Source organism: Capsella rubella, unplaced genomic scaffold (genome assembly GCF_000375325.1).
Source record: "Capsella rubella cultivar Monte Gargano unplaced genomic scaffold, Caprub1_0 scaffold_1, whole genome shotgun sequence".
Classification (NCBI taxonomy): Eukaryota; Viridiplantae; Streptophyta; class Magnoliopsida; order Brassicales; family Brassicaceae; genus Capsella; species Capsella rubella.
The window spans coordinates 11,246,024-11,270,664 of NW_006238923.1; the positions used below are offsets into that span (position 1 = coordinate 11,246,024).

General features: G+C 35.1%; 7 protein-coding genes across 12 annotated transcripts; 4 read left to right on the forward strand and 3 right to left on the reverse strand.

Moving 5' to 3' along the window:
* The first annotated feature begins 814 nt into the window (after nucleotides 1-814).
* Nucleotides 815-2,925, forward strand: LOC111828667 (transmembrane protein 45B). 3 transcript variants are annotated; one of them, XM_023777163.1, is made up of 4 exons: nucleotides 832-889; nucleotides 1,193-1,266; nucleotides 1,353-1,713; nucleotides 2,383-2,925. In XM_023777163.1, the coding sequence occupies exons 3-4, from the start codon at nucleotides 1,367-1,369 to the stop codon at nucleotides 2,828-2,830; spliced, it is 795 nt and encodes a 264-aa protein (XP_023632931.1). In that variant the 5' UTR covers nucleotides 832-889; nucleotides 1,193-1,266; nucleotides 1,353-1,366; the 3' UTR covers nucleotides 2,831-2,925. The 3 variants fall into 3 exon arrangements, with proteins under 3 accessions (XP_023632929.1, XP_023632931.1, XP_023632930.1); XM_023777162.1 differs by having other exon boundaries at nucleotides 875-889; nucleotides 1,032-1,266; XM_023777161.1 differs by having other exon boundaries at nucleotides 815-1,266.
* Nucleotides 2,926-3,022: 97 nt separating this feature from the next.
* Nucleotides 3,023-6,113, reverse strand: LOC17898864 (protein IWS1 homolog 1). Its single transcript, XM_006303919.2, has 11 exons — nucleotides 6,000-6,113; nucleotides 5,251-5,701; nucleotides 5,028-5,147; nucleotides 4,731-4,951; nucleotides 4,519-4,648; nucleotides 4,370-4,432; nucleotides 4,204-4,281; nucleotides 4,035-4,126; nucleotides 3,885-3,941; nucleotides 3,633-3,804; nucleotides 3,023-3,429 (listed from the first exon to the last, which is right to left on the reverse strand). Exons 1-11 carry the CDS (start codon nucleotides 6,017-6,019, stop codon nucleotides 3,331-3,333), a joined length of 1,503 nt encoding a protein of 500 aa, XP_006303981.1. The 5' UTR covers nucleotides 6,020-6,113; the 3' UTR covers nucleotides 3,023-3,330.
* Nucleotides 6,114-7,356: 1,243 nt separating this feature from the next.
* Nucleotides 7,357-8,553, reverse strand: LOC17897610 (putative F-box protein At1g32140). The gene has a single exon (XM_006304492.1). The coding sequence runs from the start codon at nucleotides 8,551-8,553 to the stop codon at nucleotides 7,357-7,359; it is 1,197 nt and encodes a 398-aa protein (XP_006304554.1).
* A 967-nt stretch (nucleotides 8,554-9,520) lies between these two features.
* On the forward strand, nucleotides 9,521-12,741 carry LOC17897962 (bZIP transcription factor 68). Of its 4 annotated transcripts, XR_002835450.1 has the most exons (14): nucleotides 9,521-9,684; nucleotides 9,900-10,127; nucleotides 10,215-10,271; nucleotides 10,353-10,427; nucleotides 10,692-10,781; nucleotides 10,869-10,928; nucleotides 11,007-11,176; nucleotides 11,306-11,360; nucleotides 11,455-11,485; nucleotides 11,589-11,821; nucleotides 11,895-11,972; nucleotides 12,063-12,188; nucleotides 12,277-12,428; nucleotides 12,584-12,741. XR_002835450.1 is itself a non-coding variant. In XM_023789562.1 (13 exons), exons 2-13 carry the CDS (start codon nucleotides 10,026-10,028, stop codon nucleotides 12,367-12,369), a joined length of 1,170 nt encoding a protein of 389 aa, XP_023645330.1. In that variant the 5' UTR covers nucleotides 9,521-9,684; nucleotides 9,900-10,025; the 3' UTR covers nucleotides 12,370-12,741. The 4 variants fall into 4 exon arrangements, 3 of the variants coding, with proteins under 3 accessions (XP_023645330.1, XP_023645332.1, XP_023645331.1); XM_023789562.1 differs by having other exon boundaries at nucleotides 12,277-12,741; XM_023789564.1 differs by having other exon boundaries at nucleotides 11,589-11,815; nucleotides 12,277-12,741.
* Nucleotides 12,742-12,922: 181 nt separating this feature from the next.
* Nucleotides 12,923-15,012, forward strand: LOC17898454 (UV-B-induced protein At3g17800, chloroplastic). The gene is made up of 3 exons (XM_006307477.2): nucleotides 12,923-13,116; nucleotides 13,293-13,576; nucleotides 14,030-15,012. Exons 1-3 carry the CDS (start codon nucleotides 13,003-13,005, stop codon nucleotides 14,847-14,849), a joined length of 1,218 nt encoding a protein of 405 aa, XP_006307539.2. The 5' UTR covers nucleotides 12,923-13,002; the 3' UTR covers nucleotides 14,850-15,012.
* A 4,657-nt stretch (nucleotides 15,013-19,669) lies between these two features.
* Nucleotides 19,670-21,955, forward strand: LOC17897047 (probable xyloglucan endotransglucosylase/hydrolase protein 30). The gene is made up of 4 exons (XM_006303114.2): nucleotides 19,670-19,895; nucleotides 19,976-20,076; nucleotides 20,351-20,559; nucleotides 21,291-21,955. Exons 1-4 carry the CDS (start codon nucleotides 19,700-19,702, stop codon nucleotides 21,817-21,819), a joined length of 1,035 nt encoding a protein of 344 aa, XP_006303176.1. The 5' UTR covers nucleotides 19,670-19,699; the 3' UTR covers nucleotides 21,820-21,955.
* A 1,387-nt stretch (nucleotides 21,956-23,342) lies between these two features.
* Nucleotides 23,343-24,619, reverse strand: LOC111828712 (F-box protein At3g57590-like). Its single transcript, XM_023777271.1, is given in 3 exon segments — nucleotides 23,343-23,942; nucleotides 23,944-24,021; nucleotides 24,125-24,619. Coding segments are annotated over 3 exon segments (1,173 nt in total).
* Between the last annotated feature and the right edge of the window lie 22 nt (nucleotides 24,620-24,641).

The window sequence follows — 24,641 nt, forward strand, 5'->3', positions numbered from 1 at the left end:
TTCGTTCCTAAATTTAAGCCTTTAAATAAACATCAAACATTCTTTCGAAACTATAATCCTGTCAACTACAATATGGAGCTAAATGTATGCATAACAATTTGTACCAGTGCATTTACAAAAGAACAAACATGGCACAAAGACTTACAGTGATGATCAGTAACAGTGTTCGCTCCACTTGTTCATAGCAAAGTATCTTCATCTACGAGATTGTAAACTGTGTAACAAGGCATTGTGGCTTGTCAAGTTAGCAACATGTGATGTGTTGCTCTTGGAGCTTCTTCAGGTCTTGTTGTTAGGCTTTTCTTCAAGAACAAGAGGAGCTTTTGGATTGACTCGATTTTACAGATACATCTGCAGATTTTGAGAATCAAAATTGGACAATCGAGTCAATTCAGAATCTCCTATTGTTCTTACGAATTTGGTGGCCACACTCCTCAAGCAATTTACCTTAAGAAAATCCCCAAATGGCCAAATCAAGATCAAGAAACCAAAATGGTTACAAATCAAACAATGAACAGATCAACTCAACGATCCAAAGCTTTGACTATCAGATCCAGCCCCACAGATTAGCCGGAGAATTCATCGGAAAACTATTTTTTTTTTTTTTCTGTCTCAGAAAGATAAAACGCTCTTCGTCAAAATGTGTTTGAAATAATAAGTAGGTAAGGTGTAGAGAGATGGGTAAAGACTAAAGAGATTTATTTGGTAAAGTGAAATACCAAATTTAGTCACATAATGAGCTAATGACCAAATTTTAAAAAGTCATAATCTATGATGAGGAGATCAGATTCTCCCATCAAACCCATGTGACATGTGAGAGAGAGAGATGAGTTTATTAATCTTTCTCCTATCATTGACCTATTATTACTCTCCTCTCAGACGCAAAAAGGTTTCATTTTTAACCCCTTTGAGAATTTTGTTTTTGTCCAGGTTGATCCAAATTACTTCTTTCTAAAGAAAGTTTTGATTTTTATCTTCTTCTGATCTAAAGTTTTGATATTTTCTTCTCTTGGTTTTGTTCTGTTCTTCAGTTTCTTCACGTTTCCCCCGTTTAAAAGACCAATCTTGTACTCTTTCATGGAAATTAAATTTTGAGTGAAGTTTCTAGCTTTTCTCAATAGCTTCTAAGTTTAACCAAATCTGTTTGTTCTCTCTCTCTCTCGTTTTCATCGACGACTCTGACTTTGTTAAGAAGTGGGGTTTATCTTTGATCTAATTCCATAAAAGAAGACAAAGAAGGAATCTGATCTGCAAATTTTTTACAGGGTACTCTCTCTTTGGAATATGGATTTAGAATCTGTAGCTTTCTCTTGATAAACGAGGAAGTGTTCTAATTGATATTTCTTGATCAGGAATTGAAAGAGAGATGGGATCTTTCAAGGGTCATGCTTTGCCTGGGACATTGTTCTTAGTGGTTGGAGTATGGCACATTTGGAGCTCAGTGGTTGGATTCATATCGAACCCTAGTTCATTTCGGGTTCGAGTTTGGCACCCTGTTCCTGGTTTTAATGATAGGATCAAGTACTTGGAGCTTTACGTTGTTACAATTGGCTCATTCATTGACTTGTGCATTGAGTTTTTGTACTCAACTCATCTCAAGTTCTTTGTTAATGGTGTTCTGAATCCTTCCCACATGAATGATTTCGAGCACTCTGGAATGCTTCTCATGTTCTTCATCCTTGGATTTATCGCTTTGCTCTCCGAGAAAACAAGGTATTAAATGATACAGTTTGTGACAATGCTAGTTAATTAGTTATAGGTCAGATCTTTCCTGATTTGAGAAGTCAAAAGTTGAGTTTTCAGTGATTCTTGACTTAAATGTCGATGAAAAGATCCTAGAAATGGATCAAGACCGTTCGATTAAATGATCCGATTATTGATAAGATTCATCGAGATTCGAGATTGGTATATTTCTTTGAAGTTAGGTTGGATCTTTGTTGATTTTGAGGATTTAAAAGTGGTTTATTAGTGATTCTTGACTAAGTTTTGATGAAAACAATCCTAAAGATTGATCTTGATCCTTGATAAAATGATTCAGATATCATCAAGATTGGTATATTAGCTTTAAACTTGGGTTAGACCTTTGGTGATTTTTAGAGCTAAAAAGTTGTTTGTTAGTGATTGTTGACTTCGATAATCGATTTTCAATGAAACACCTTTAAATGGATCTAACTCATTAATAGTATGATTTGACTATCAACATAGTCATCAAGATTGGTATTTAGCTCTGGAATTTAGTTTGGATCTTTAGTGATATGAACTTGAAAGTGGTTTCTTAGTGACTTTTGGCTTGGTTTTTGATCTACACAACCGTAGAAATGGATATAGGTATGAACTTATATGAATCAATATATTCATTGTGATGCTTTTTATCTGTCATAGGTTACTTCCTCTGCCACAAGAAGCTCTGTGTCTAGTTGCTGCAACAGCTTTTACGGCAGAAGGTCTTCTCTTCTTCTTCCACTCCACAAGCCACAAAGGTCTTGAAGGTTATTATCATCTCCTCCTCGTCTTTCTCATCGCTCTCTGCGTCATCTCCTCAATCGCAGGAGCAATCTGCCCTACAAGCTTCCCAGTAGATCTATGCAATGGCATTGCAATGTCTCTTCAAGGCCTCTGGTTTTATCAGACAGCTTTCACTCTCTATGGTCCTATGATGCCTCAAGGTTGCAGTTTAAAACAAAACTCTGTAGTTTGTAGATCAGTCGACTCTGCAGTCTCTGGAGAGTTTCTAGCTAATTTTCAGCTCTTCTCTTTGGTTCTTGCTGTTCTTGCCTGCGTAGTGGGTTCATATGTATTTGCAGCTTCAAGATTTGGAGTGAGTAGATGAAAGATTTAGCAAGTAGTAATTAGGGATTTTGTTCTTCTTTTCATTCAATTGTTTCAGAGTTTCAGAAAAATATAAAGAATATAATCTTTTTTACATGGTCTTTGTTGTGTATGTAAGTAACAAACCAAAATTGCTTCTTTATGTTCTTCAAGCTCGAAAAGTAAAAAGGGAGAGGCTCATTGATTTAGGAAAAATATAATCTCGTAATTTTATTATTATTGTGAAACGGACTGAAAACTGATTATCAAAATATGAAAATATTTTACGCTCTCAAGAAAGAAGCGACGAAAAAAGTGTTTTCACTTCCCATTACATTAGAGACTCCAAGCAAACCATATATAGATGAGTACAAATAAGTGTAACCCCAATGCCTTCAAGTCTTTGACTTCACCTCGAAGACCTTTAAAGTTTAAACACTGATCCACGCAAGGTTGGAAGATTAACACGATAGAATAGCCAGTTCCATTGTGGCACGATGGTCTGGCCTGGTTGCAATCTCTCTACAGGTACTTGATCATACCCCGACCTTCCACACTCACCTTCGTGGCTTGCAACCGCTTCTTCTTTGTTCCTTTTAGCTGCTGAAGTTTCTTGTTCATCTGCAATTATAACAAAAGAGGCAGCTCAAGGACTACAAGAGAAAAGAAAGAGCAAGAAAGGGTTTTTGTTTATATACTATGACAACAAGGATTTAAGTTGCATACAGAGCCCAAGTCTAAATATTATCCAGACCAAATAGGTAATTAAAGTATATGGTGTTTTGACTGCTATTGATAAAGGATAAACGGTAAAAGTCTTTTACCTTGACCCGACGCTGGTCCTGAGAGACCTGTTTCGCACGGGCTATGACCTCATCCGGGTCAATCTTGGATTGAGGACGGATCAAAAAGTCCAATGGGGTTGCTTCGGGCCTCATCGTCATTTGCCTGTCTCCCCTTGAACTCTGACCCGAAGTCAGACCAGATTTACGTTCCCTGCATATAATTCAACAAACAATGAGTAGTGTATCTTTGAGAAGTTCATCTATTTACAAATTCTGAGATTTTTTCCATACCGAATTTCCAAGTCAAAGTCACCATCTCGCGACTCCATTGTAGCTTTGTTGCTAGGTCTATGTGACCCCAATAGAACAGGAAGAGAATCTATGGATCAGTATATGAAATGTCAGCTAGTGAAATCGAAATTAAAAGGTTTTGGGATATACTTCTTCACTGGTGGCCTTCTATAGGGAACCCTATCTTCATCAAGATTTCTCATGTCCTCAAACCTAGTACTCTTGTTGAAAATTGGACGAGACTGCAACATCAAGCATACCGTTAGCAAATGGTTGGAATTTGATTCCAGCGATTGGAGTCATTGAAAAAGATGTTTACCCATTTATCGACCAAATCCTTAGCAAGTCGTCTGTTGGAATTAGTTTCCTCATCTGATTTTGATAAAAACATAATGACCTGCCAAAGCCAGAACAAATTTAAATTCCCGAGTATAATAAATCCTACATACCGATTCGTCAATTTGTATCAGGTAATGTATCCTAACCTTTCCAAGCCCACTCTTTTTCAATTGCTCCCTTCTATCATACTGGTCCAAGTCAATCGGAAACTGCAAGACAAAGTCATGAATACATAAAGGAGCTAGAAAGGGTCAAAATCAAGCAAAAACTCTTTACAGGAAATCAGGAGCCTTACATCAGTAAGAACTCTTAGAATAGCTGCACGGATGTTTATATTTGGCAAGCTTCCATCTGGAAGAGGCTCAAGCCAATTCTTCAACAGAGTTAAAACCCCATGGTCCAGGAATTCTGTTTGAAGCTGCTTCCTGTATAAAGACAATTACGCGTTATTACAAAACAGATTGTTAGGAAGACTGTTTATTGGATAACAATAAATTTGCAACTTACTTTCCAAGAACATCGGTAAGAAGGGAAAGTTTCTTAAGCTTGTTGATAGCAGGCTTCCCTTGTCTATTAAGTTCTGCATCTTCCTCCGCAGTAACCTCAAGTTCAGCCATCACATTCTCAACCAAGAGTGCGATTTCCGCAGGATTTCTTTCAGTCTTTTTCTTTTTCTTCCCCATTTTGAAAAGGTTCTTTACCTCATCATCCTCCTCACCCTCCTCTGCCTGTATCCATAACAAAAATATTATGAATCATCAAAAGCTAGATTCACCGATTAAAAATTCACGACCCTATTCATACCTGAGGATAATGGGTTGGAGAACGGTCTCCAGCGTCACCTCCATACCTCTCAGAAGGATCCAAACCAGTATCGTCAATGAAATTATCGTCATCCATAGTCCTAACACCTTCTTCATCATTCTATAACATAAACGAAACACTTTAATAAGATGAAAAAGATACAAACTCCCGTCTCATTCACCAATGGTTAATACAATCTCAGAAGTATAGCCAATGGGTGCACCTCTGGGTTATGGGCAATGGATTTCCACATCTCATCAATCTCGTCTGACTTCCTCTCGCCACGGTTCGGGAACTTATGCCTTTTATCCTTTCCACTACCACTACTACTTCGATCTTTCTCCTTCTTCCTCTTCCTACCAACCTTATCATCATAATCCGTACTACCTCCTGCTCTTCCTCCCATGAATTCATCGAACTCGGCATCATCCACATCCTCATCAATCAATTCAGGAACATCAATAGTCTCACGTTCACTAGACGCTTTCTTCACCAACCTCTTCCTCGGTTTGGCTACTTTATCGTTATCATAACCAGTCGTCTGTGTCCCTTCAACATCCCAATCTTCCATATCATCAGCCAAGTCTTCATCCAAATCCTGAAGTGGCTCTGTAGATGGCTCACGACCAAAGTCATCAAAGTCCACTATTGGCTCTCCATCTACATCACGGTACCTGGAAAATGAATACAAAACCAATCAATTAAACGACCATCATAAGCTATGAATCGAATACGAGAAAACCAAAAAAAAAGCTATGAATCTGAAACACAGAAGGGTTATAAAAAATGAAGCTTTTCGTATGCCCATGAAGCAAAATACTATTTTTCCATCAAATTGAAATCGAAATATGAAAAAGATCGAAGAGATTGATTTCGGTAACCCTAGATTCAATCAAAGGGGGATAAAGCTGGGATTTTTATCTGCAAAACAAAGCTAAATATTTGAATCGAAGAGAAAGAAGAAGAGCTTACGGATCATCCTCGAAACCCATATCTTCTCAGCTTCCAGAGAAATGATTCAACAAAGATAAGTTTACGAATACTTTGATCTTCGAGTTGTCGTGAGAGGCGAGAGGAGGAAGAAAAGAAGAATCAGGATCGTTTCTATTGAGATTATTCGACGCTCACGATTGGAAAATGGAATTAACAGCTTAGATCTCGCCACGTCATCAATTCTCAAGTATGCATTAATTAGTAATTTAAGTGTTGACTTCGTGTTACAAAGTCAAGTCTCTCTCAACTCTCAAGTCGATAGAGACAAAACCTCACACTTGTGATTTGTGACGTAACCTTTACTTGTGGACGACTGTTAATGGTGGCATCTTCATAAACAAATCTTGGGAAGGTTATAATCTATATATATATCAGAAATGGTTAGGTGTTAGCTCATAATGATTCTATCGATTAATCCGAAAAAATATCAAACTTTGTGAAGCCTAAACTAAGTATAATCCAATAGGTTTATTGCTAGTGCATGTTCAAATCTAAAACCTTGGTCCTTCATGTGTCTTTTTCCCGACTATGAGACACACTAAACAAATCTTGTTGATATTATATGAATCGTGATTCTAATAGCTTAACATCGGATGATATAAGGATGCTGGTGATCTGTAAATCTGGAAAGAAGATAAATGAACATGTTGAATCCACGCATATTATGTCTCTCCATTGACTCATTCATCTACGTACGTTCTATAAGTGTTCAAAGCTCCTATTTGTGTGAAACAGCCATGGTTGTTGTTGTTATCTCTATACCATCTCTAAGTATTTGAGCCGATGACGATGAATTAATATAGCATTATTATGGAAAAGTAAAATCGAAGTTTAAATAACCAGAAACAGAATAATTAACTATATATCAACTAGCTAATCTTGAATTCAGAGGACATCGTAAAAGAGAAAAGATAAGTCCTGCAAAAAGTTTTGATCAGCTGGCTTTTCATAAACTCAAACTCACTAATATGAATCGTGATTTCATCAACTTAACCACTTTAGTTGTTGCATTAGAGGATCTATCTAAGAATGCTACCCATCAGCTCATTCGTCTTAATTAAATTATTTTTCAAAGTCCTCGATTTTTTAACACCAAAATTCTAATTACACCAGTTGTTTCAAAATCTGTTAATAATTATGCTATGATCTGAAGATAAAGAGCAAAGACCTCTATACTAATAAGTTTCTGATTAAGCTAAAACTTTGTTTCTTTAATCATTACAAAAAATAATAATCGACTAAGCTTGTTCAAAGGAAATTGAAAAAAGCAAAAAAAAAAAAAAAGAAGTAATGATCAGTTTTTAGTTTGTCTTCTACTATTCTTGAACTGCTAGTGTTACACCTTGTTGGTTTCTTTCCTCTTCCTCTTCCTCTTCTTATCTTTCCTTTCATGTTCTGAAATCTGTTTAATTTGCACTAAACTTGGAACATAAGAGCAAGAAGAGCACACTAATGCCTGAAAATAATGGATGTAGCCTCGAACCTTCACAGGTTCATGGGGGACATTTTCAAGATCCACTTCTTTCAAGCATCCATTATATCCAATGATGTAAGCGGTCTTGCAGCGTTCAGATTGATCTAAATCAAAAACCACAGCGACTTTCTTCTCTTCATCGATGAAGAAACTGCTAGCATAATCGTCAAACTCAAGACTAGGGAGTGGTTCCATATTAACAGCTAAGAATTTGCTCCAAGACACCGCATTGGGCTCAATCGTAGTTGTCACCCAAATCTCTATCTTAGATGAGTAGTAGTATCGCTGATACAATACCGCGAGTTTCTCTTCTTTAACACAAGATAGTCTCCCGGTCTGTTCAAAATCATGCGAAAACGGCAAAGAAAGAAGCTCTCCAAATTTCTTTGTTGTAAAATCAAAACATAGTAAGCAATCATACCCTTCCATTACATTTCTTGCATCAGTCAAAAAATAAGCATTCCCATTTATCGACACGCTCGGCTGATAACATTTAAGTCCCTTGTTGGGAGCGACAAAAGAAAAACTCCATGAATTAGACTTGAAATCGTAAATTTCGTAGTAGCCTTTTTGAGGAAAAAACTTCAAGATCTTGTGGTTCTTATTCTTATCGTATCCGAGAGCATACGTAGAGCCTACGTGGTAATCGTTACTAGTTCGGATCCACCTAGTTTGTCCCAAGTACGGGTTCCAAACTACAAGGCTCCTTGAGTGGTTCCTTGTGACACATAACAATAAACCATCGCAAGAAAAGACTTTACATATTTCGACTCGGTCAAGTAAATCACCTAATGGTTTTATTAGTGGATCAACAAACTCTTCACTGTCGTCTTGGTTGAGGCCGATTCCATGGAGATTGAAATTACATGAAAAAAGCCTATCATCCATCATCAAGAACCCTAGAAACTGGTGTCTTGCTTTTTCTCTACATAGAATCCGGTTTTTGGATAAAACGTTCCATACTTTGCAAGTGGATCTCACTGCTAGTAGAGATGTTATTGAAACCCTAGACAGTATCTCTTCGATCAAATCTTGTGAGAGATCAGACATCATCGTCATTGTTGAAAATTTTTAGGTTTAACTTTCACGCCTGCCACTTCTTTTTTACGTTTATATGTGCATCAGAAGATACGCCGCCTTCCCTATGATTATAAATATATATCTATTTTTGAAATATTTTTCTTACTTTCAATAGATAAATATTTGGTTTATTTTTCACAAAGAAAGAGTGGTTTAATTTACAATCATTTTGATACTTAGGAAGAAACAAAACTGAGGAGATCGGAAGAAGAAGAAGAAGAAGACAGAAAACGTTTAAGTTTATGAGTCTTAAAGTGTGATATATAGAGACAATCATGGACACGGTGCATGGCCTTAATTGTATTGAAACAATATAATACATGACGTACCATCTCGATGATTGGTTGTTCGATCTCTAACCAATTACTTAATCTTTCAGTCTCCTCGAATGTTTCGAGCAATCTCGAGCAGAGTAGTCGACAACATTGCTGGAGGACATGACTTCGTAAATTTTAAATCTTGGTCTAGGAACTGAAGCTTCTTGCCAATTAGCATTTGTTGGAACATTGTTGAGAGTCACCATAAGAGCGGTCGAGATTTTATTTCCATCACGTGTCTCTTCTCTGGATGGTTAGAGACAATGCTATATAGGTAATGACCACATTTTTAACAAATCTTTCTAATATGTGTAGTGGTTGCTTTGCATTAGCGTTAACCTCTTAAATTTGGTGCATTGGAAGGATATATACGAGGATGCTGGTAAATAACATTTTGAATCCCACAGATGCTTCTACATTCTTTTAGTTTTAGTGTTCACTAAGTCGTCGTTTTCGTTATGATCCTATTTAAAGTTTTAACTTTTACAAATCATATGAAGTGTGGGTACAAAAATGTTGTTCATAGATTTTACAGGGTTAATTTTATAAATAAGATAAAGATTTGGGTTTCATTTTAAATATTATATTCCCTGTCAAGCCTACGCAGCTTCCTCCTCTTCCCCGTCAAAAACACGACACGAACCAATCACCAGGAAAAAAAAAAACTTATACCTCTAAAATTCTCTCATTTGATTCTCTCAATCTAACTCCAATTTCTGCAAAATCAAAGCTTTTTAATTCATTTCACATCTCTGGGTTTTGCTCAGATTGCCCAAACATTGCAGATCTTCAGGTAATTGTTCCACCGGTCCCTAGTTTCAAATACGTTTGAATAGATTCTGAATTCAAAACTCTAGATTTTGAGGGTGTAGTGCTTTTAGATTTTATTAGATTTTGTGTTATCCTGTCTTATGTTGTCTCCTCCAGCATTGTTAGCTTAAAGTTGGGATTTTTATTTTGTATCCTGAGATAAAAATGTGACCTTTTTTTTTCTTCTGGGGTTATCAGTTGATGTGCTTAGGAACTCTATCCAAGTGTGTGACATCTGATTGCTGGATTTGGTAGGTTTGAGAACTCATTCTGGTCTTGTGTGAAGCGTTTACTGGTTGGTTAGAAAGTTGGTGAATGTGATTAATGGGTAGCAGCGAGATGGAAAAATCGGGTAAAGAGAAAGAAACTAAGACTCCACCGCCTTCTTCTTCTTCTTCTTCAGCTCCTGCTACTGCTGTTTCACAGGTTTGCATTGGTGTGGAAATTTGCTATAGCAAAGTGTTGTTGTTAGTGTCAGGCTTTGATTGGTTAATGTTTTTTTTTTGTTTGTAGGAACCTTCTACTGCTGTGAGTGCTGCAATGGCTACTCAAGATTGGTCTGGTTTTCAGGTCTAATACGAGTTTCCTCTGTCTTTCTTGTTTCTTTGTTGCATTTAGGTGTTATGTGGCTCATGTTTATATTTTGGACAGGCTTATTCCGCAATGCCACCTCATGGTTACGTAGCATCAAGTCCTCAACCTCACCCTTATATGTGGGGGGTTCAGGTAAATCGAATTGTTTTTCCACCTAATCCGATTGATTTTAGATGGATTTAAGCATTCTTTGGAGCTTCAGGAGATTACTTGACGAGTCACAGAATTTTTGCTATTGATATTTGCATACCTGGGATGTATTACCTTGATCACTTCTGTAGATGTAATCGAGATTAGTTTTTTCTGACATATGTAATTTCATTACGTTCTCCATAGGAATTGAGCTGATTAATGTATGTAGCATAAGCTTAAGAGATTGTTATTTTCTTTTTGTAGCATATGATGCCTCCTTATGGAACACCGCCTCATCCGTATGTTGCAATGTATCCTCCAGGTGGCATCTATACACATCCTTCATTACCTCCGGTATTGTCACAGTTTGGATTTTTGGTTGTGTACTCAAATTAGTGATTGTGTTTGTAGCTTCTGTTAACATGTTCCGTGGTGCAACAGGGGTCTTATCCATATAGTCCCTATGCAATGCCTTCTCCTAATGGAATGGCTGAAGCTTCTGTGAGTTTTCCCTTTTATCATTTTTTCATTAGAGTCTGGGTCAGATGGGATCTTGTTTGAATAATGTTTTCAATTCAGGGTAATACTGGAAGTGGTATTGAGGGTGATTCTAAAACACCTGATGCAAAGGAAAAATTGCCAATAAAAAGATCGAAAGGAAGCTTGGGAAGTTTGAATATGATTATAGGAAAGAACACTGAAACTGGAAAAAACTCAGGAGCATCAGCTAATGGAGCTTGTTCTAAAAGGCATGTGACTTCATATTGTATGAAATTCGAAATCATGTTGGCATACTGATTATGATTGCTAGTTGCTAGCAATGATCATGTTATTGAATAGAATTGTGAAAATCGTCTGATTTGTTCTCGGTTAAACAGTGCTGAAAGCGCTTCTGATGGATCAAGTGACGGAAGTGATGCAAATTCACAAAACGTAAGTTTCTATCAATGCACTAAAACATTACTTTGGATTTTCATATGGAAATTAAGGAGCGTTTATGAATATGATCATGGTATTGATTTTGTAGGACTCTGGCTCTAGACACAACGGGAAGGATGGTTAGCTAATACAACTTTTTAATTATCATCTCTGAACATGTAATGTCCTAAATGTTAGAATCTGCTTATTTAGAGATTGCTCTTTCTTATTTCGTAATTTAAGGTGAAACAGCTTCAGAGAGTGGTGGTTCTGCTCATGGACCACCTCGTAATGGGAGTAATTTACCAGTGAGCCAGACCGTCGCAATCATGCCAGTGACGGCTTCCGGTGTTCCAGGCCCACCAACAAATTTAAATATTGGAATGGATTATTGGAGTGGTCATGGGAATGTTTCTGCAGCAGTTCCTGGAGTTGTAGTAGATGGATCCCAATCACAGCCATGGTTACAGGTTTCTGTAAGTGTGTCCTCTTCTCACTGCTCATTTACTGTAATTCAAGCACCTTGTTTGATTGTATAGTGAAAATCAGGATGAGAGAGAGCTTAAGCGACAAAGACGGAAACAATCCAATAGGGAGTCTGCTCGTAGATCCAGGTTGCGTAAACAGGTATATCATAAACATATTACTTCAAGCCACTCTAGCATCAGGCCTATCGAGTATGAATGATCAAAAGCTTTTTCTTTTCTGTGTATTCAGGCGGAATGTGATGAGCTAGCACAACGAGCAGAGGTCTTGAATGGAGAAAACTCAAGTCTTAGAGCAGAAATTAACAAGCTTAAAAGCCAATATGAAGAGCTTCTTGCTGAAAATAGCTCTCTCAAGGTAAATATTATTGTAAAATCCATCTTCTGCTAGATCCATAATTTGCTTAAACAAAAGTTAATCTTTTCTCCCAAACCCGTTGTTGTAGAATAAGTTTTCATCAGTCCCGTCACTGGAAGGAGTAGAACCAGACAAGAACGAGCAAGAACCACAGAGAAGTACACGTCAGGATGTTGCGTAGACCACTCACTCTGTGGTTCCCACGACAACTCAGCCTGACTAAAGAACAGCAACTAACAGGTCTATGTAATTTTTTAGGAATCAGAGTTGTTTGGTGTTGCCTTCTTTAGCAAACGTTTTAAGCTTGATGGTTCGTTTAAGTAGGAGGAAGCAGGAGATAACTAACTTATAGACGTCTCTTCCTTAACAAGTTGTGTATATTTTTTTCCTTTCAGATTTTGGACTTTCTTTTTTGGTCTTAACATTGAGTATGGCGATTGCGTTTGGGTCGAGTAGAGAGAAACGCAAACGCTAAATGTTCATCTTTATATACGAGTTGTTTGTAAAAATGTTAAATTGGTTATTTCTGTTAATGTGGAGTGTTTTTTCTTAATGTATATCCAATTTCTGTAATAAAAAAAAAAAAAAAAATAAACAAGAAAAGTTAGAAAATTTTCAGATTATTATTTTTACTAATGAAATAATAACAACAATTTTTATTTCATTTTTTAATAATAATTATTATACACGTATTTTGTTTTTGGGAGGTGACGACTCTGTAAACATACCTGAGCCACAATTTCATAGTCTTCTTCTTCTTCTTCTTCTCATCTTTTTGGATACTTTTCGAAATATCAAAAGACGAAAGAAGAAAATGCAAGCCATCGGCAGCAGCCATGGCAGGAGCCTCTGCTGCTTCAACAACTCTCTCTCCGAATCAATCTCCAAGTTCCTCTCTCCTTCTTCTTCTCCCTCGCTTCTCTTTCAGGTAATTTCTACTTTAGTGTTTGTTAGGTTTGGATTTGAGCCATATAGAGTCGATTTGTAGACGAAGAAGTCTTAAAGTTTCGAACTTTATGTATCAAGGAAGCTGTGAATGATGAACCCAATTCTCTGAATCTCATTTATGTAAAATCTTGATTTGCTTTCGTTGTTCAATTACAGAGATGTCATTCGTTCTGTATGCCTAAGCTTGGAAGTAGTTATGAGAATGGCCGAGGAAGATGTGTGACAGTGAGAGCTTTAGGAGATGAAGATTCTAATAATGAGAACTTTGCTCCTCTTGCTCCTGTTGAGCTTGAGTCTCCTGTTGGACAGCTTTTGGAGCAGATTCTTAGAACTCATCCTCATTTATTGCCTGTTACAGTCGATGAGCAGCTCGAGAAATTCGCTGCGGAAAGCGAGGCTCTTAAAGCTGAGACGTCTTCTTCACAAGATGTTCTCTCTAAGTAAGTCTTTTCTTTTTTGCTTTCAACATACATATTACTGGTTTTGGTGTGAGAACATACAAGATATGACTTACTGGAGAATGTGTGTATAAGTCTATTGCAATGCTTAAGTATATTTTTAGGCTTAGATCCTTTATTGGTTGAGTCTATGTGTAGGATTCGTTCTCTGTTGTCCGCTAGTATGAATGGTTTCAGTTCATTTCTTTTTCTTATATGCCACTGAGAAAACATTCTCTCTAAATCTTGACTCTTGAGTGAGAATTTTCATCAGATTCTGTCAATAGATCGCACTAATGATACGTTAAACTTACTGAAATTTGGCAATATGAAGCAGAGAGAACCTAGGCTTGGATTTTGTATTGGTCGAGTCTGTTCGATTACATTCACTAGTATGTGAGCAATTTCAGATTGTCTCTTTCTCTTACAAGATGTCGTTGCGTGCTTGATTTGCAGGAGAATATCTGAAGTTAGGGACAAGGAAAGACGGAAAACTTTAGCGGAGATCATTTACTGTTTAGTGGTCCATAGGTTTGTGGAAAAAGGGATCTCTATGATTCCTCAGATTAAACCAACTTCAGACCCAGCGGGACGAATAGACCTATGGCCAAACCAAGAAGAGAAGCTCGAAGTCATTCACTCCGCGGATGCATTCGAGATGATACAGAGTCATTTGTCTTCAGTTCTTGGAGACCGAACAGCAGTCGGTCCTTTAAGCTCTATTGTTCAGATAAGCAAAATCAAACTCGGAAAACTCTACGCTGCTTCCGCGATGTATGGCTATTTCCTCAGAAGAGTAGACCAAAGATACCAACTTGAGAGAACCATGAACACTCTTCCAAAACGGCCTGAGAAAACCCGGGAACGTTACGAAGAGCCCTCGCCTCCTTACCCGTTATGGGACCCGGATTCCTTGATCAGAATCCAACCAGAAGAATACGATTCTGATGAATACGCGATACAGAGAAATGAAGATGAGTCATCTTATGGGTTAAGATCATACGTTACGTATTTGGACTCAGATACACTTCAGAGATATGCTACAATACGTTCTAAAGAAGCAATGACTCTCATAGAAAAGCAGACACAAGCGCTCTTTGGACGGCCGGACATAAGGATACTCGAGGACGGTAAGCTGGATACTTCTAACGACGAGGTTCTATCTCTAAGTGTCTCTGGACTTGCAATGTTGGTATTGGAAGCCGTTGCTTTTGGATCTTTCTTGTGGGATTCAGAGACCTACGTTGAATCCAAATACCATTTCCTCAAGGCTTGAGTTTAGTCTCTTCCCCTCCTTGACATTGTACTTTTTGAGAGTAGTGGATGTAAATGTTATCTCTCATTGGAAAATTTGTAACGACTCAATCTCTGTAAAATGTAATAAACTACGATTCAAAACTTTAGATTCAAACTCAAGCATATTAGCTCAAAATCTTGAATCTTCTCTATTGATACAAAAACTAAGTTATATTATAGTTACTTACATTTTATCCTAAGCTTAAATTTTGGTTTATACACTTTCCAAATCCTAATTGTATCCGTGTTACGATTTTAAATATAATAAACTTTATGTAATGAACATCATTGTATATCAACTTGGGACATGGTACCACAAGCGCACAAAACTTGCATAATAATTAATCTAGGAAAAAAAAAACATTATCATTATCCATTTGTGTGTATTTTTTTCCCCACAAATAAGTATATGATTACAATGACATTACCCTACCATATGCAGTTCTCCTAACCCAATTGAGTCATATCTTGTGTGTTGTAAGTTGTAACCACATTATTATATATTTGGTTAAATATCATTTTCCAATAATTTTTGTTAGAAAAGAAGAACATCCTCAATTATTGTAATGTGGATTGTGTTTGTTCTATATATGGCTCAAGACCCTATTGTGTTACATTTTATTTATATATATAATAAGCATCTTCAAATAGATAATGTTCCTAGCTTCATTTTTAAGGCACCTTTAAAATCAATTTATGTATTAAGAATCCAAAATAACAATAGTTATCTCATTTAGTCTATGTTATGCTATGTATATAAATTTTCCTCTAGAGAATACAACACTAGAGCTATACAACCTGAAACACAGATTATGCAATAATTAGTTATCAGATTAAAATAAACATTAAGTGTAATAGTGGAGTTTAAATAAACTATATATCGTTAGTAATGATGATGCATCCACATGCAAATGCTCTTTGGTATAAGGTCAACGAACGAACCCTCTCTAGAAAATGATGCAGTTGAGTTTTTTCTTCTCTACCTTATTCAATACCTAAAAGACTTTTCTCATATTCTTCTCTAATTGGTTGATGATTGATCAAGTTGGACCTTGCTCTTATTAGTTACACCTATTTGCAATTGACCCGTTTGTACTAGGTTTATATAATACATGTTCATTGTTTTTAAATGTTATTAGCCAATGAAAGTTTTGGAATACATGCAATTAAATTTCTTCAGAATCTTTACTTTTTTTCAAAATGATAAACCAATGCTTTGTATGGTCTTAATGAATGATCTTAGACGTAAAAGCACACATTATAAAATTATCGTAGCATACCAAAAGAACTTTATACATTGTTTCTGTGATAAGTCTTGGTTCCATATCCCTCGCCTTTCCACCTCATACATCTTTCGTCGTTGCGATTCTTGTCGATGTCCTTCTTTTTTCCATTGTTCGCTCGATAGGATAATATTGTCTAGGGCTTAATTTATAAATAATTTGTATATATTGTTAACCTAGTTTGGAAATAAGGACGTCAATTTAAAAAAAAAATTTGAAAAGAAAATAAAAAAGAACTCCTATTAACGTAAATGAGTAATCTCTTTGAAATTTATATAATTGCACCCACTCATTTTAATTTCACATGTTTTGGAAAAGTAAGTAACTAATGGTTTCAATCCTCTATTCCTCTTGGACCAATGGCTTTATTACCGAAGACCAACAAATAATATATACCTTTATGTCCTGATGAATAAGTTAAGAAAAAGATATGTTTTATGATGATACAATATATATTAAACTATAAGAAGTTTCGAATGGATAATGTCAAAAATAAAAACAAGAAAACATATATGTAACGTTTATCTTTAGTTGTTGTTAAGCTGATGTGAGTGCAGAAGCTAGCAGACAATTGAACACTGCGGGCCATTTTAGTGTTTGTGTGTACAGATGGTAATGGAATCACTCTCTGTCTCTCTACGAGATAAAGGCAAAAAGAAAAAAATCGAAAGATTGCTTCCTTAAGTAATATGTACTATGGAAATTAAAATTCAACCTATTATATTAATAGTTGTCAAAAGAATATATTCTCTAATTAAATATATATATATATATATATATATATAATGCAAATGATTTTACAGTTTTTAGAAATTGATTTAAGTACAAAGTATAGTAACAAATAACCACCTTATATATCATTCACCTGCTAAATCCACTTTTCTAAGATTAAATTTGTAATACGACGAAACTTTGTTCAACTACAATGATTTGGTTATTATATATGTTGTTCTACTTGCATAATTCAGTGCCTTATTAACATATATAATATACAAATGATCATTAGAGAATTAGAATAACTAACCCGTGATTAAATAGTTTGGGTCCTTTAATTACCTTTTGTAGTATATATATATATAAGTTGATGACCAGCCAGCCAGATGCATGCATAGACCTTTAGAGAGGTTGGTAAACCAAATCAACTAAATCACACTTTTACTTATATTCTTTTGTGACGGCAACTTCACTCTTACATTCTTATATGACGGTCTTCTTCGGACATATGTTAATATGTCTGTCGACCAAAATTAGTTTAATTATTGAGGTGAATTAGCTTGATTGTGATTAACTCTTTAATTTTTTTCTTAATCGATTAACTAATATGTTGGATTCAGTAGTTCATTGAATTGATTTTAACTAAGTTCAGAATTATTCGAAAGTGAGCTTGTGAATATATATATCGAAAACAACTAATCATCTATATATATAAAGTTATCTTTTTCTCTCTTCTCATGATGCCACCTAAGCATCCACCTAAGCCACATTTTTGTTTAAACATTAAAATAAATTTAAAACATTCATTTATTGCATATTTATGTTACTTATTTAATTAATAGAAAGTTTAAATAAATAAAAATAAATCATGTAAAAAAATGAAATGTTAAAATAAGAAAAACAATAATTTAATTTTTTTATTAGTGGTAATAATATAATTCAACTTTCATTTTATATTGATCATAATTTAATATTTTAAATATGTTACTGAATTTTAGAATGGAAGTAAAATTTAAATTTATGGTAGAGTAAAACAACATTTATGTAATTGTATATATAAAGTTATAAAGAGGAAAAATAAAATGAAAGTGAAATATTAGTTTATAACATGATCAAAAAGAAAAAAATGATATTTCATAAATTGAATCAAATGATTTTAATCCAAATTTGAGTATTGAAAGATAATATTATAATATTTTTTTAAAAATCAATTAAAAAAAATAATAAAATATCACAATATGAATAAAAAATCAACGAAACAAAATTATAAACCTCCCGCGCGAAACGCGGGTCAACTGCTAGTATCATATAAGAATATATGATTAATTAACTAGATGTTACGGCGATTTGGTATCTGGTGCTAACTAAACGAAAGGGACTAGTTTGACTAGAAGACAATTAAAATGCTTAAATAATACTAAAACGTAATTATACTACAAAACTAATAAACTCTTTTTAATTCATATTGTCTCATTGTCTGTCTTATATTCACGAGTCGTGTATTTATATAAAGAAGCGTTAACATAACATAATCATACATATTGTGTATTTATATAAAGAAGAAGTGAAATATAAAGAGGAAATATATATAGCTAATTAAAGAAACAAAAAGAGTCTTTCGAAATGTTTACGTTTGGCTGTCCATCGTTTTGGAATCTATATCTTTTTATTATTTTTTGTTTTTTTTTTGTTCAAAAACCCTTTTTATTAATTTAAAGTGTTGATTAGTGTAACCACCTAATTTGGAACACATACACGTAAAACTATATATTAATAGAATTAATTTAATTTAATGAATGAGAATGACTGGTGATTAAGTAAGTAAAGTATATAACAATCTGCATGGGTACTAAGACCATTTGGTTGTCCATGTCATGCTTAGTTGTCAATTTTATTTCATTCTAGCTTTCATCATATGATAATGACAAATCTACCCAATTTATAAGCTAATATTATTGCTCTCTACTCTCTTTTTTTGGGGTCACATGCTAATTTTACTCTAAATGGAGATTAACAGCTAAACAGAAAGAAAAACCATTTAAAGAGTTATTTTACCAAATACCTATACACGTAATCTCTACATCAACACGATTTCAAAATTTTCCAAATTACTTAAGAGGTTTCAATAGAAACACTTAAATGTATTTTTTATGACATCATATATAATTCATCATTTTTCTATAAAACCTTAACAACGTATTAGACATAAAAATGTATCATAAACATCTAAAAATAATTCAACTAACACAAGAGATGGTTTAGTTAGTATATTTCATGTTAGAATACTATGGTTTTTAAGTTACAAAATTCGAACCGTTCATCGTAAATATGAAAATAATATATTAATATATTATTTTATAATTAAAAAAAAGTTAAATATCATACATTAAAAATGAAAATTTTATAGTCAAGTTCTCTGATTACTTTATTTTATGTTTTTGAATCTTTAATCGAAATCCTTATTTCGATTTTTCTTGATCGATCATCCTTGACATCACTAATGGAACTCATTAGCTTTAAATTTTTACACTTCTTTATACAATTAACGTCGGCAAAACCGTGGCACAGGCTAATACAAAAAAAAAAGGATAAGACTGGAAAAATAAAGATTAAGAAGACAAATCAGAAAAGAAAGAGTATTGAATAATAATAAATCTCTCCCTTATATAAACACCAAGAGCGTGGAAGCCAAAGAGCAATTTTCTCCTTACAACACCAAAAAGCAAAAAAATTAAAAAAAAATGAAAAACCTCTCTCTCTTATGTCAAAAGCTATAATAAAAACACAAATCATAAATCTCTTTTTTCTTTTCTTCTTAGAAAGATTAAAAAAAATGTCTAAATCATCATATTCTCACATCTTCTTCTTCTTCTTGATCTTGGGTTTGTGTTGTTTGAGATCATCATTAGCCTTCACGAATCTAAACACCTTAAGCTTCGAAGAATCACTTTCTCCTCTCTTTGGCGATGCTAATCTCGTCCGTTCACCTGATGATCTCTCCGTTCGTCTCCTTCTTGATCGATACACCGGTATATACACCTTTACATAAACATAGATCATTCTTTTTTTAATGATGATGATGATGATGATGATGTTTATGTTCGTATAGGTTCTGGTTTCATATCATCGAATATGTATCAACATGGATTCTACAGCTCCATGATCAAGCTTCCCGCTGATTATACTGCCGGCGTAGTCGTCGCCTTTTATGTAAGTCTCCGGCCTTGAATCTTTCTTTCATCAATCTGCATGAATCTTTAAATCTTTTTATTACTTTCTTGAAAAATAAAAACATTTTTCTTTTATTTGGCCGATAAAATCGTCATTGAAAATGGAATACCAAACGTTTTGTCGAAGACCAAACCCCCATGACACAAATTTCCCTGTTTGGTTGCCTAGAAAATAGTCATTAATTTTCCCAATGCACCAATCTTTAAAAAGACTTTGGTATATAATTTTTAATGTTTTAAAATGGATGTTGTAGACATCGAACGGGGACGTGTTCGAGAAAACACACGACGAACTAGATATAGAGTTCCTAGGGAACATAAAAGGGAAGCCATGGAGGTTTCAGACAAATCTATATGGAAATGGAAGTACACAAAGGGGTCGTGAAGAAAGATATCGTCTCTGGTTCGATCCTTCTAAAGAGTTTCATCGTTACAGTATCCTCTGGACTCCTCACAAGATCATGTAAGCTTCTTCTTCTTCTTCTTCATCATCCTATCATTTTTTTCTTTTAGTTGTTATATTTCATTAGCGTTGACTAAAACAATTTATTAAATTTGGTGGAAACAAAAAAAAAAAAAGAATGTTTGTCTTTCACAGAACGTTTCCTTTCTTTACTTTTTTTTTTTCCTAAGATAGTTTAATGAATCTATAAAAGTATAAACCATTAACACCTTTTTTTTATATATTACTTTTTCTCGTTTTTTAATTTGATTTTTAAAAATCGATAAAGAGTCAGCTTTTTTCAAAACAATCAATTCGTCATTATTGTTTAAACATCAACTTAGAGCTATCTTTATTGACGCGTATTAAGCCTCAGTCGTCACGCTCGCGTTCACGCGTAGTAGTTTAAAGCCAAATTTAACTGTTGCATTAATCTAACTTTTTTTTTTATTTGACCTTCGATTTTTCAAAATTAAAAGAAGAAACGTTAATCATAATTCTAAACAAAAATAGAATACATAAAAAGAAATGAGTTAAAACATAAATGTGAAACACTTAGGCCCGTTGGAGTGGCAATGCGTAACTATTAAAAGTTTAATGAAAGCAAAATGTTAATCATAACTTAAAAATATCATATAAAATTCCTTTTTATATCTTTCTGGTTATAGTCTACATTTATGTGTTTGTTTATATCAAATTTGTTTTCTAATGAAAATTTAACTAATGAAATTTTGTTTAAACATATATTGTAGATTTTGGGTAGATGATGTGCCAATAAGAGAAGTAATAAGAAACGATGCAATGGGAGCTGATTACCCGGCGAAGCCAATGTCTCTCTATGCCACCATTTGGGACGCTTCTGACTGGGCCACTTCTGGAGGCAAATACAAAGCTAATTACAAATTTGCACCTTTTGTAGCCGAGTTCAAATCATTCTCTCTTGATGGCTGCTCCGTTGATCCTATCCAAGAAGTACCAGTCGATTGTTCTGACTCCGTTGATTTCCTTGAGTCTCAAGATTACTCTACCATCAACTCGAGGCAACGCGCCGCCATGCGAAGATTTCGACAACGTTTTATGTACTATTCTTATTGTTATGATACCGTTAGGTATCCTCAGGCTCCGCCCGAGTGTGTGATTGTTCCCGCGGAAAAAGATAGGTTTAAAGATACGGGAAGGTTGAAATTCGGTGGTACCGAGGCGCGCGAACGGCGGAGAAATCGTCGGCAGCAACGTCGGCCTGAGATTGAGAGTGATCCTGATGAAAGAAGACTTCTATAATATTTATTTGTTCCATTTTTTTTTTTAAACTTAAAATTTGTTTGTGAGTAAAAGAAGAAAATAAAATAAAAGAGTAAAGATTTGAAAGAAAAAAAATGAATGAAATAGAGATAAATTTGATGGGCCTTTGGTGTAATGTTGAATGAGTTGAGCCCATTTATGAAGGCCGTATGTCTCTCAGCACATATGTTCTTCAAACTGCCAATGACACATAGGACATGAAGATGAGAACCAAAATGAAAAAAATGGGAAGTCAAGAGAATGACAAAAGCTTACACGAAACCGAGAAGTGTCTTACTCACATGCAATATAGCTACAGTACTGTTATGTTAAAGATATTATGAATAGAACTTATGTCAATCTCTGACTTGAAGGAAAAAAACTTAATTTATTACAAACAAACTTCGAAAACTTGATGTTTACAAGAGACAATACAAATAGAGAGAGATTTTAGCTGACCATATAGAGCAAGGGAAGGAATCAAATTTCAGAACCTGTAAATTCATCTAAAATAAGTTTTTCATAACCACCTCAGAATTTGGCGAATGGAGCCTTAAAAAAAAACAGATCTCTCTGCCTATATGATTCAGATTGTGAGATTTCAAATTATATTTTGAAAAAAAATGTTTTGGGCAGCCAATAAAAGCTTTGTACTGTACTTGAAGAGAGTGTCATGGGATCTTTGCAAGACATCTTCGAGATTTGATACTTTCTTCTTCTTGAAATTGGTTCTGTTTTCTTGAAATTGCATCAAGATTCGAGTGTGTGTTGAGTTTAAGTAAGTAAAAGCTAATCCTTTCATTGTTCTTGTTGACATGGCTAGTGGAACATCTAGAGCTCGTCCCAAAATCCTTTCTATATTCATGATGAAGATTCGTACATTCCGGTATGATTTTTACACCTATTATCTCTCAGCATATCTCAAAAGGAAATGAAAATGGCAACAAACCTCTATTTCTATCTTCAATCATATATACATATGACTTTTATCGATGGTGTAAGATTGTAAACCTTATAGTGTATTGTTTAAACATCAAAGGGCACACCCTGATTCTCGAACAAGAGAGTTAAATGTGAGAGCTATGGACTAACAGAAATTACGACTGCGACACAATGAATTTTGTCAATGAACATCTATAAAGGCATCTCCAAGCCGAACTCTTCCTCGGCTCTACCAAGATAAGGGTTTGAAACAAAGGCTGGTCCAAGTAAAAGACTGGCACAAGATACATTACCAAAAAGCTAGATTGGATTCATAGAGACGTCTAAAGAAAATAAACGCATAGACCCATAGAGCACAAATTAAAAATCTCATGCCTCATTGCTTTCACCTATTCCTTCTATCATTGTCCCTTTCTCTTCTCCTTGATCTCTTATACTCTTTATCACTCCAATGATCGTCTCTATCTCTCATCCCATGGTGGCTTCTTCTTCTTATTCTCCTCTCTTCATCTTCCCTATAGTGTCTATCACTTCTTTACTCTCGGTGCATCTTCTCTCTACTCACACCATCATCATCCCTCTTATCTTTGTCCCTTTCTCTTACTTCTTCCCGATGTTGGCCTTTTCGTGATGGCATTTAGGCTACGCTTGTTCTTCATAGATGGAGTATAGATGCTTAAATTGAGTTGCTTTGCATCGTTAAGACTAAGATCCTCTACATAATCAACAAAGGTGTAAACTCCGCAATCAGTCCCAAACCCTCTAAAACCTTGGATTTCAAACCTTTGGCGAGTGTTCCTCTTGGGATTGTAGTAGAAAACATAAAACGGTTTACATGTATAGTCCATCGACAAAACAATTTCACCTGTTGCGGTCACTCCAACAACTGATAAATACAAGGGAGCAACGATTTCACTGTTAGGCAAAGTGTAGACATCTATAGACCATTGTTGTTTCTCCACATCCTCTAGAATCCACATAGACAACTTAAGGGTGTCATCACCATACTCCCAACTAATCCCACCTAATTTACCTTTATAGTTTACTAGATGTAGATGCTTTTGATAACAATAGAGGTTTGCGTCTACAGTTTTGAATTCCTCAGACCTAACATCAAAGCAGACAATCACTTTAACCTCTCCAGTTAAGTCGTCGTCGTAAGCTATGTAATACAAAACCCCCATTGATGCATACCCCTATACTACAACGCCCATAGGCTAAGGGTGGACCCTGGATCTTCCTTATCATCTTATCAATTCCCTAAAAGGCCAGAGTTGTACCAATAATACCATTCGTGGTACCGTGTCGGTAAGATGGCATACCGTCCCGTGATAGGGTTACATATAACATGCTTTTGCACTACCTCTTTTTGGATCCGGCAATCATAGATACAGATCAAACCAGAAGAATAACTACAACTGATGTCGTCTGTACATGAAATGAATCTCATATGAAAATCTGTTGCTACAAGAGACAACTTCTCATATGGATTCTGAGGCTGAGGCGATGAGAAGAAGAGCCATTCATTGCCTTGGTTGATCGCAAATAAGAGACGTGGACGAGCCAAGGACTTGGTTAAGAACAACTCTGTGAAATATGGAAGGTTAAGCATCGACAGGCTACGAAACCTAGCGACAGACTTTGCCGGCAATCTCGAGAAAATCTCCATAATGACATCAGTTGGGATAAGTTCCAAGTTTTCTCTTCTTTTCCTCGAACTCCAAGAACGTTTATTGCGTTGGGAAATCATTGGCTTGTGGTGTTCTAACTGATTCACACCAGAGAAGAAGAATACAAGGCTAGGGTTGAAGTATGAAACCCTAGAAAACAAAACGTAAATAAGAAGCAACACTTCCATTTATATCTCCTAAAAAAACTGA

What these genes read in the sequence shown, in the direction of transcription:
- LOC17897610 (XM_006304492.1), bottom strand. Translation starts at nt 8,553, where the DNA reads ATGACGATGATGTCTGATCTCTCACAAGATTTGATCGAAGAGATACTG.
- LOC17898864 (XM_006303919.2), bottom strand. Translation starts at nt 6,019, where the DNA reads ATGGGTTTCGAGGATGATCC. An exon ending in CTCCAACCCATTATCCTCAG is followed by an intron (nt 4,952 to 5,027) that starts GTATGAATAGGG and finishes TTATGGATACAG; the next exon opens with GCAGAGGAGGGTGAGGAGGA. An exon ending in GACTTTGACTTGGAAATTCG is followed by an intron (nt 3,805 to 3,884) that starts GTATGGAAAAAA and finishes AATTATATGCAG; the next exon opens with GGAACGTAAATCTGGTCTGA.
- LOC17897962 (XM_023789562.1), top strand. Translation starts at nt 10,026, where the DNA reads ATGGGTAGCAGCGAGATGGAAAAATCGGGTAAAGAGAAAGAAACTAAG. An exon ending in AAGATTGGTCTGGTTTTCAG is followed by an intron (nt 10,272 to 10,352) that starts GTCTAATACGAG and finishes TATTTTGGACAG; the next exon opens with GCTTATTCCGCAATGCCACC. An exon ending in GATCCAGGTTGCGTAAACAG is followed by an intron (nt 11,973 to 12,062) that starts GTATATCATAAA and finishes CTGTGTATTCAG; the next exon opens with GCGGAATGTGATGAGCTAGC.
- LOC17897047 (XM_006303114.2), top strand. Translation starts at nt 19,700, where the DNA reads ATGTCTAAATCATCATATTCTCACATCTTCTTCTTCTTCTTGATCTTG. An exon ending in CCTTCTTGATCGATACACCG is followed by an intron (nt 19,896 to 19,975) that starts GTATATACACCT and finishes ATGTTCGTATAG; the next exon opens with GTTCTGGTTTCATATCATCG. An exon ending in TGGACTCCTCACAAGATCAT is followed by an intron (nt 20,560 to 21,290) that starts GTAAGCTTCTTC and finishes CATATATTGTAG; the next exon opens with ATTTTGGGTAGATGATGTGC.
- LOC17898454 (XM_006307477.2), top strand. Translation starts at nt 13,003, where the DNA reads ATGCAAGCCATCGGCAGCAGCCATGGCAGGAGCCTCTGCTGCTTCAAC. An exon ending in CTCCCTCGCTTCTCTTTCAG is followed by an intron (nt 13,117 to 13,292) that starts GTAATTTCTACT and finishes GTTCAATTACAG; the next exon opens with AGATGTCATTCGTTCTGTAT. An exon ending in TCACAAGATGTTCTCTCTAA is followed by an intron (nt 13,577 to 14,029) that starts GTAAGTCTTTTC and finishes CTTGATTTGCAG; the next exon opens with GAGAATATCTGAAGTTAGGG.
- LOC111828667 (XM_023777161.1), top strand. Translation starts at nt 1,367, where the DNA reads ATGGGATCTTTCAAGGGTCATGCTTTGCCTGGGACATTGTTCTTAGTG. An exon ending in TTGCTCTCCGAGAAAACAAG is followed by an intron (nt 1,714 to 2,382) that starts GTATTAAATGAT and finishes TATCTGTCATAG; the next exon opens with GTTACTTCCTCTGCCACAAG.